Here is a 10,223-nt window from a genome sequence, read left to right as displayed (position 1 = left end):
CCCCCCGCCCCGCCGCGCCGCGCCCCGCCCCGGCCGCAGAGGCAGCGCCATGGCCGCCCGCCCGCCGCCCCGCTCCTGCGACACGTTCGTGGCGCTGCCGCCCGCCGCGGCCGGGGGCCGGGTGGTGTTCGGCAAGAACTCGGACCGGCCGCGGGACGAGGTGCAGGAGGTGCTGCACTGCCCCGCCGCACGGCACCCGCCCGGCGCCGCGCTGCAGGTGAGCCCCTCCGGGGAGCGGCCTTGCTCCAGTTCACGAGCATAGGCTAAGCGTCTAGCTCCGTTAGCCGGCAGTCAGCCGCGTGCTTACGGGCAGGCGCTCGCCCAGAGGTGACGCGAGCCGTAACTTGTTCCGCGCTCCGGCTCGTTGCAGTGCACCTACATCGAAATCGAGCAGGTCCGGCACACCTACGCCGTCGTCCTGAGCCGGCCCTCCTGGCTCTGGGGAGCAGAGATGGGCGCTAACGAACACGGGGTGTGCATCGGGAACGAGGCCGTGTGGGGCAGGGAGGAAGTCTGCGATGATGAAGCTCTCCTAGGCATGGATCTCGTAAGGTCTGCACAGACTGTGCCGGTAAATGGTACCCAATCTGGAATGTAACTTTAAAGCGCTCCTCTGGAGTTCTATAAGGAAATACCTGCTTTCGCTTTCAGGACACGCGTCCGTCTCTCCTGCTGTTCCAGCCCTGGTTAAAATAAGTATTTCCTGGCACAGCAGGTAGCTCTGCCAGGAGCGGGGAGTCTGAGAGAGGTGTCACACACCAGAACAGAATCTGTCAAGGAAGCTATCACACTTCTTTCTTCTCTACAGAGCATCTGCTAAACTGAGACAAGACTCTTGAAAGCACAGCTGAACTTCAGGAATTAGTGTTTGGGCTGTTTAAAAGTACGGGGTCTGTCCTAGGGTGTGTTCTCATTTCCTATTTTCCCCATCTTTCACACATGCATTACTAAGTTTCACTCATAGCCCTGCATCTCTGTGTAAACAATGATAATTTCTTCTGCCTGTGTTACTGGGGGCCAGCGTAACTCTCATTAACCTGCAGCAGGTAGTTAGGTCTTCTTTGTACTGTTTTCCCCTAGAGCAATACCCACTTAAGACTCAGAGGCACTTCCTAAGAGCCCTCTGCCTACCATTCTGAATTTCCTTTTGGTTGTTTGTCCCCACATCGAGAACGCAGAAGACCCACTCCGAACAAGCACTTTAAGTGACTTGCTCCTCGCTCTCTCATCAGAGCCTACAGGCATCAGGTGCACATAAAAACAGCATTCCAATTCAGTTTGAATATTCATGCTGAATAAATAATATTTAAAGCTCATGGTTCCAAAGATAACATCTTCCTTTTGTTTTAGGCTTGGACTCGAGAGAGCGGACACGGCTGAAAAGGCTCTTACTGTCATAGTTGATTTGCTAGAAAAATATGGACAGGGAGGAAACTGTATGGAGAGCCACATGGCTTTTACATACCATAACAGTTTTCTGATAGCTGACAGAAAGGAAGCCTGGGTGCTGGAGACATCAGGAAAACACTGGGCAGCAGAAAAAGTAGAAGGTATGGACGACGCTCTTTGTTTTAAATATTTTGAATGCAGTGACAATTGGCAAATCTCCAATTTTCATTTACCATTTCATTAAGGCATGAAACTAGCTGCCAGATATATGCATGTACCTGTAAGCAACAAGAGTTGCATCCTAGAGTAGCAGGGTGACAGAGGAGCTGAGCCACACAGGAGGCCTTTTCAGAGTCAGAGAGGACCACTTCTGCACTTGGAAAACAGAGGACAACAAGAAGGTCAGGATGAGATGTGTGGTCTTAAAGATGATGGTAATCAGTTACAATTTCATTTGGTGACAGGGTGATACTGACAAGTTTGGTGCATTGGGTCCTGAACTGGTTAATTCTTCCAGTGGACTTACAAGGATGAGCTATGTCTTTGGAGGTGTAAGAGGAAGAATGTAAAGATAGGAATAATCAGGACAGAACCTGAAATATGATGGTGGCAGTAGAAGTAAATGACTCAGAACTGAGGTAGCAGCAGAATTTCAATCAAGATGTGTGCAGCCAGGGAAAGAGTGCAAAAAATAAACCACATTATTGCACAGATCTTGTAGGAAACTCCTCAACGCATCATTTGCTTCAGTAAGCTGCTAAGCTAAATGTAAACAAAGTGCTTGGAAAAAGCATTTGGTGTATTAAAATAATTCTTTCTTCAACTTCCAAGCAGGAGGTGTACGGAATATTTCCAACCAGCTCTCTATCACAACCAAGATTGACAGACAACATCCGGAGCTGAAGGAATATGCCAAAAGCAAGGGCTGGTGGGATGGGGAAAAGGAATTTGATTTTGCTGCCACATATTCTTATGTAAATACTGCCAGAATGACTACATCCAGGGGCCGCTATTGTGAAGGCTACAAACTTCTGAACAAACACAAAGGTATCATCTTTGTTTTTTTTTTTTTTTAAAGAGATGCAAAGTCTTTAGTGAGCTACATTAATTTAAATCATAAGTGATTAAACATCTGATGTGGACGATTTGGCGAACCAGAACTTCTTAGAACAACTTTTTCCTTAAAGGAGAAACTCTGAACTTTGGAGTCTTCTATTTTTGCCAATTTGGTGATGAGGAAAAATTAAGCCAGGGGTCCGTTATCAAACACATACAACTACAGTGACAATACTGAGAGGTCACATTATGACCATACTGCTAAGTAGTCCATGAGCCCTGCTCTGAAACATTTTGATAGGCCATGTATTATTACTGTACCTGTATTTACAGGTGGAGGCTAAAAGAGACTCCTGTTGGTTGGCAGCCACAAACAGCCCTGTGAACAACTTTAATCTGGTCCTATTCATACAGTCCCAAGACGTTGGCACAGTGTTCACACACGTATCTTGCATTTTTTAAGTTGTTTTTTAAAACTTTGTGGTTTCACTATAACTGCTACAGCAACCTTATGCACTCTAATGAAACACTGAGAGCAGAATAAAATAATTTTCTGTATTGTAGGCAGGTTCTCCTTATTGCTAACTTATTTTTCAGACCTGTATAGAGAGAAGCTATTACTTCCAGCTGCATCCATCTGGAAGCTTTTTGATGCATCCATATTCACTTGCTCATTTTAAATAATTAATCTGAACCAAAATAACATTGCACCCCTGTGTTTTTTTTTTTTATCTGGCTGAGCTCTGCCAGGCCAAGTTTAGCATTTAGTTCATGCGTCAGAATGAATTACCTTTTCCTGTCCTGCTCTAGTGATCATGTAAATCCTGCATTCATTTTGGGAATTGCAGGTTCTGAATACTGAAAGCATTTTCATAATACCTGTATTTACCTGTAGGATGATAATGCTGAGATTCTATCAGGGTTTTCATTCTAAATCCCCATTTTCAGGCATTTACCTGAATCATTTTAACAATCACACTAGGTGTTATCAGGTTATCAGCCTCATATGGTTTCAGTTTTGTTGAGATTTATTTTAAAATAGGTGCCTTAACTAAAAGGTATTTAGTTTAGAGCAGCAGTAAAATCGCTGGTTTCTTAATCTGCTCTTCCCAGCTTTTTCACTTAGTGGCATTAAAGTTTTTTTCCAGGCTCTCTACCACGTGAACACCATTTTTAGATAAACGTTATTTACATTTCAAAATATAAGGAATGTATTTCAGGAATATAAAGTAATGTAAAAAAAATCTAACGGAAAATATGTAATACTATCTTTTCTGCTGGACAAATTGCCAACTTGCAGCTCACAAACTGACTGCTGCTGCTTAATTTCTTCAATTTATCTAGCATGCTGATTTTTTGAATTCTGACTGGCCCAGGCAACTGTGGGAATAGTTACGTGTGTGTCCTTGCTGAAATGGAACATTTCCTAGCACGCCTGTCTACAGGCAATTCAGATTGTGTATTTAAAAAAAAAAAAGGAACATCTGACTTAGCAGTAGTATATTGTAAGAACAAACAGCTAGGCAATTAAAAGAATATGCAGCTAGAACTTCACTGAGGCAACAACAAAAAAATAAAATGTAGATGATAACCTTCAAGCAGAAGGAAAAAATAGTGAATTAACTAGTCTTTTTCCGCTCTACACATATGTTCAATTGGTACACCAAATCTGAAAACTATTGCAAGTACTGCCTGTGAGAATATTGGATTGCTTAGTGATACTGTACTACACCAGCGTTTAAGCTCTGGTGTACAGCACACACAAACAGCAACAGCATTTGAAGGCCAGATGCAGAGTGGAAGGGGTTCTGTTTCACCTCACTGAGAAGAAAGAGTTACTGTCATAAAGACACTATACCTCACATAGGTAATTAAGTCTTCTTTGCAAATGGATGTACTATTTTAGTTTCTGTTGATTCTGGGTTTAAGTTACTCCAGTGCATCATTTCAACTGTCAACTTGTAGTCTAAGGGCTTTGGAAGGTCAGATGTTAAAACCAAACCAAAAAGACAGTCTTGGTGTTTCATTTTCAAAGGAACATACAAAATCCATGCACAGTTATTATTTTTTATATTTTCAAAGCAGCCTAGTGTATCAACTGTGTACAAATACCAATAACGAATGTGACTATTTGTCTTCTCAACGCCCACATAGTACTTAGAAAGTTCAGCCTTTAATCTAAGCTACTAATTTTCACCTGAAAAGTTACTGTGTGAATGACCATTTGCTAGCCATATGTATCTTACCCTTCTGGGAAACATCACCCTCCTCTCCCTGATCATAAATGTTATAGCTCATTATCACCTACCCTTTGAAATAAATTCTTGGGGGAAAAACAACGATATTTTAAAGTGTATTACGTATTAAAGTATACTGTTGGGATTTTTTTTTTTATTTGCCAATACAAATTAAAATTGACATTGCCTACTGAAGGTAAAATCAGCCAGTTGTAGAAAACATGCCATTTAGTTGATAGTATAAATAGAGCTTTGTGTAAGTAATTGTTTTGTATCTGAAATAGGCTCTATCACTTCTGAAACAATGATGGAGATTCTTCGTGACAAAGAGAGTGGCATTAATATGGAAGGCGGTTTTATGACAACTGGAAGCATGGTGTCTGTACTGCCTCAGGAGCCTAATCTGCCTTGTATTCACTTCTTTACAGGAACTCCAGACCCTGCAAGGTGATGTAGTAACAAAAGCCATTATGATAAAAAGCTGCAAGTATCTAAATGAAAAGTATTGCAGTTTATCTAACTACATTCCTTTTTGATTTGGATGGTTTTTGAAAGAAATCAAAAAGTAGGGTGAAAGTAATGCTCATGTACATTTTAATGCCATCTACCAACTTACTTACTTAGTGGAACACTGCTATGACACTGACTTAAAAACACATCAGGATTTTTTTTTAAAGACTTCTTCGTTGAGAGAAGGATGTAGAAGTACGGGGAAAAATACAGCAATCTACTGACTTAATTTTATCAAAACTGTATCAGTGAAGGATCTCTGTTTTATTTTCTCTTTCTAGGTCTGTATTCAAGCCTTTCATTTTTGTGCCCGATGTTACTCAGTTATTAAAAACCACCTCCCCTACATTTGGTCATGATGATCCAGTTAAGAAGCAACCACGTTTTCAGAGTAAGCCAGATCGAAGACATGAGCTCTATAAAAAACATGAAAGTGCTGCTGTAGCTATGGAAGCCATGAAGGTATGTTGATTAAATTAGATTTCAATGCAAGCAGGTGGTTTATATAAACTGCTTACTCACATTTTGTTAATGTGATACCACTTAATGCCCTTTGATGGATAGTAAAGAACATTGTAGTGCACCAGAAGCCAATCATCTTGGCATCTGGCAGGCATGTGCTTCTAACACAAAAAACTAAAACTAGCACTTAGTTGTCTGGGGCTAGGCCTGGTGTACAGCTATTCGTACTGCTTATCTTGCAAGGAAAGAAGCAGGCCACACATGCACAAACTAGTCAGATAACAAGGAAGTGGTTGAGCAGCTGCAGGAAAATGTATTAGCTCCTGATAAGAGTACTCAGAACTCTTCAGGACCCTAGTATGGGGCAGTAAGGAGATCCTGTCCTTTACCATTGCTTGGTGTGGCTAGAGCCGCTCAGGTACACCACATGATGTCAGACAAGCTTAGGAGCAATACCTGAACTTTGCATTTTACTTGGTTTCTGTAAGTGCCCCACGTTGATTTAATATAATGACATCTTTGCACCAAATTCCAGCTAATCCTAGTGAGTGCATTAGATACTATGGTATGTCAGTTCTGGGGTTAGAGGGTAATGAGACATTCTTCCCCCCACCACAATAAACAATGGACATAGCTTTTTCTTTGAATTGTTGATTTGTCCTCACCCACACCAACTTCAACTCCTGTTGTAAAGCCAGTTCTTCTAGTTATGTATTGACACAGAATCTTATAACTTCTGCTTCTTCCCCCCCCCTCATTCTCTCTTCTTCCCCCAGTGCTAGTTTCTTCCTCTCCTCCCCAAATTAGCATCTCGCTGATGACTTTGACAGTACATTCACTAGTACATCTTCTCAGGATACTGACAGCACCAGATAGTACCAAATACTAAAACTGGATAGAATTTGGAAACATGTTTAAAGCACCTAAGTTGTACGTAGCTCTGTGACAATAGTTACAGTTATGTAGACCCTAATTTTGCTGACCTAAATGGCAGTATGGAGGTAGCAGTATAGAAATCTGAAATACATAAGTTACTGTGAAGCAGCCAAAACAGCACAGCATTAAGCAGTTCACGTTGAGGAACTTCTATGTGTAGAAGACACCAGGAAAGGAGAGATCACAAAGATAGCTGGGCACAAAGTTAAAACAGGGAGGCACTTACCTGTAACAACAGCATCTCCTGTTTACACAGCTAACATGTTCTAAAAAAACAGATGTAAAATTTAAGTGGGCTTGCTAACATAAACACCTGGAGCAGCTCCCCTGCTGCCCCCCCATTTTTTTTTTCATTCCATCAAAGGATGTAGGGAGATGGAACGAGTGCTAGATATGAGAAAAGAAGCACCGATCTAAGAAAATCTACCATGGTGCTAACTTCTACAAACACAAACTTGTACCCTAGAAACAATTACAGAGTTAAATAAGGACAGTACAAGAGCATGTTGTTATGGTGAACACTACATATTTTGTATAGCTTGTGGTAAAATACAGATATTTCTTTTTGCAGGACGAAGGAAAAGAGATGCTGCAGAAGATACAAATGCTGGAGAAAAGTAAGATAAGTGAAGTGGAATCAATCCTGCAAAACGGATGTCTTGACACTAACCAAGTGGTTAACCTTTTTACACAGTGTGTAGAAGAAGAACTCAAAATATATAGTTAAAACTACAATTTGAATGAATGGATTATAATATGTTGTCATGGTTAACTCTTCTAATGGAGTGGCTATATAGATTACCTCTTATTTTCAATATACCAGTTACTTAGTATGGACAGTTTTAAAGCTGCAGATCTCTATTCAGGCCAAGCAGCTTTTGGTTGTAGGAAGCCTGAAAAGGGTCTTCAGAGCTGGCAGTACCTCTGTAAGTGGCAAAAAGCTGACAGCAGAGATTGATTCGCCAACAACCTGAGATGCAATTAGAATTCAAATAGCTTGACTAAGTTGCAGAACAACCCCATCTGTGGATGAAGAACACCAATGTAGCTACACACATGTAGCTTTTATAGTCAAGATAATCATTGCAGCAGAATTTCCTACTGCCTGAATTAAAATGGCCAGGCTAGAGGCTTTTCTAAAATGTAGGAAAATATTGCTTTTACTGAATTAAAAGGAATGTGATATGCAAGTCAAGTGAGATTGATATTCAGCTGTTTGATAAATGCTTTCTAAGATGCGTTTCATATATGAACTTTCTACTCCTTTAATGTGAAATAAGGCTAAGAGCTTAAGGTCTTAGATTAAACCCAAATCAATTACAGTTTTACCATAATTTGTTGTGAAATCTGATTATACTGGATTCAACAATGTTAGTGTCTACCAAGTTACCACACAATTATTTATTTACATACAACATAATCATTGTAAATTAATTCTTCAATACACTTTATAACACTGTGAGGGAGTTTTCAAATGCTTCTTGATTATTTTATTTTTTTTAAATCAGGCAACTAAAAAGGAAGAAGTTAGGGTACACGAGTATATACTTGCACTCAGCAGAGCACTTAAAAAGACTCTTCAAAATTTTTCCACTTCATATAAGCCATTTTAACCGTATCTTGTTTTACCAAAATTGGTAGACTTAAGGAGTTGATTTAAATAAGCTTTTTGCCCTGCCAGGAGCAATTCCTTGCCAGTCCTGCTTAAAAGTAGTGATCAAGCTGTGTCGCTACTTTATTATCCATGGCAAGGGACAAACAGCAAAGAAAGAAGTAAGATTCTGACTTGACTATGTGATCAAGCAGGATAAAAAGTGTAACTGGATGAAAAAAACAGCACTCCTGCAACCCTTCAGGAGAGAACATGTAACGAAGTGGAGCATTGAGGCTGCAGTGGTAATATGTGACAAGATACAACATACCCCCCCCCCCCCGAAAGACCATTCTTTGATGAATGCTTTATATTTTGTCAAGATTCTAGAGTCATCTCATCTCAGATGCAAAAGATGGGGCTGCATATAGACAGTTTTCTCATTTTGCAAGCCATTCTATATTCCCACTGGAAAAAAAATTAGGCAAATAAAAGAAATGCACTTAAAATGAACTTTTTTGAATGCTGCAGAATGAGTAAGATGAAGAGACTGATAAAATTTGTACTTGATATAACAATGAAAGTATTTGGATCCACACCAAAAACCTATTGGGTCGGCAAAAGTTCTTGAACTTCCTAATTCTAGAGATCGTATATGTACCAAGTGGCAGCAGCAAATGAGACCTATGAAAGTAAGCGCAAGTCAATTGTGAACCTTTTGTGCTTGTGTTGCCAACAAAATTTGTTAGAAAAATCACTAGTATGATGGATGTTTGTGAACTGGCTGGTATATTTAATAAAAGTTTGCTGTATTTACCTGTTTTCTTTGGATGTCTGTATTTGACAATTCTTTGCATCAGTGTCCTGTTTTGTATCATCAGCTCTTCCACAATAGCTCCTTGGTAACTTCAGAGAAGCAATAAATGCCAGGTAAAACGGTGCTGGAAACCAAGGTACAAGTCAAGTTTACAGGCAGTGTAGCAGAGCGAGACAGACAATTTTATGTGACGCTGCAAATACAGTAAAGTTATAGAAGAATGGAAGTAGTGAAGGTTGTGGTACAGGCCTTTAAGTGAACTTTTTGGCCATCTAATTACAGGGTGTCAATTAACCAGGCCATCAGGTTAGGCATAATGGTCAAGCTCTAATATAGGTAGACATAGTCCAGCTATTCCTCTGGTTTTGGTGTCATCTTTCATTTATTCGTCTACAGGACACAGAGTAAAAACCATGTGTTTTCAGATAGATCAAGGCATGGATGACAGAGTACAGTATATTTTGGTACCTTTCTTCCTGGGATTTCATCCTCCTAGAACACATGCAGTGCAAAACACAAAACAAGGATGAGACCAGGATGAGAAGCTATACTTCCCTCCCACAACCATACATTTAAAAAAACATAACAACAATCAGAATGTCCTCTAGAGGGCAAACTTTGCACGTATTTCATCTAAATTATTATTTATTTATTTAGATCTAGAACTTTATGAAGGATCATTATTTAAGAAAAAAACAAAAACCTGCTACCTAAAAATTTTAAGTGTTTAATATCTACCCCTGTCCATTATTGTAAATATTTTGAAATTAATGCTAGAAAAAAAGAGCCTATCTTTCATTGGAGATCCCCCTGGACTTACTCTCTTGTTCAGTGAATGTTTTCACAAAATTAGAGCCTTCAAGTTAACCAATATTTATCCCAAACTAATCAACCTTCAAAATAGAAGAACTTACTGCACCACTGGCCACGTCTTTAAAGCAAAGCTACTTCTAACCACCAAAAATTCACACATCAGTAAATCAAGTATCAACATACACGGGATTATCAACTATTTCAAAGCTTACTGGTGCTCCTTCGTTGTCAGATACAAGTCAGATAACTTTCTAATGGTATTCAAAGTCTATTCTTAGTTTCCAAAAGTACCCAGTGATTTAGGAATAGATTAGCTTGTTCCATATTTGATTGATAGATTCTTTAGTCTATTCATTAACTATCATAAATGCTCATAAGACTAAAAGGTATGATATCAGCAGTGTTGTAACAG

The 10,223-nt window shown here is 39.9% G+C and overlaps 1 protein-coding gene across 3 annotated transcripts; it reads left to right on the top strand.

Annotated features, from left to right (window-relative positions):
* The first annotated feature begins 2 nt into the window (after positions 1-2).
* On the top strand, positions 3-8,997 carry SCRN3 (secernin 3). Of its 3 annotated transcripts, none has more exons than XM_080600853.1 (7): positions 3-217; positions 371-552; positions 1,351-1,550; positions 2,221-2,436; positions 4,967-5,129; positions 5,474-5,654; positions 7,162-8,997. In XM_080600853.1, the coding sequence occupies exons 1-7, from the start codon at positions 50-52 to the stop codon at positions 7,315-7,317; spliced, it is 1,266 nt and encodes a 421-aa protein (XP_080456979.1). In that variant the 5' UTR covers positions 3-49; the 3' UTR covers positions 7,318-8,997. The 3 variants fall into 3 exon arrangements, with proteins under 3 accessions (XP_080456979.1, XP_080456981.1, XP_080456980.1); XM_080600854.1 differs by having other exon boundaries at positions 4-217; positions 2,224-2,436; XM_080600855.1 differs by lacking the exon at positions 2,221-2,436.
* The last annotated feature ends 1,226 nt before the right edge of the window (positions 8,998-10,223 follow it).

The sequence above is a fragment of the Anser brachyrhynchus genome, assembly GCF_964034855.1.
Source record: "Anser brachyrhynchus genome assembly, chromosome: 7".
NCBI classification, from domain to species: domain Eukaryota; kingdom Metazoa; phylum Chordata; class Aves; order Anseriformes; family Anatidae; genus Anser; species Anser brachyrhynchus.
The sequence above is the reverse complement of the archived record's forward strand: the minus strand, read 5'-3'. Positions and strand labels throughout refer to the sequence as shown.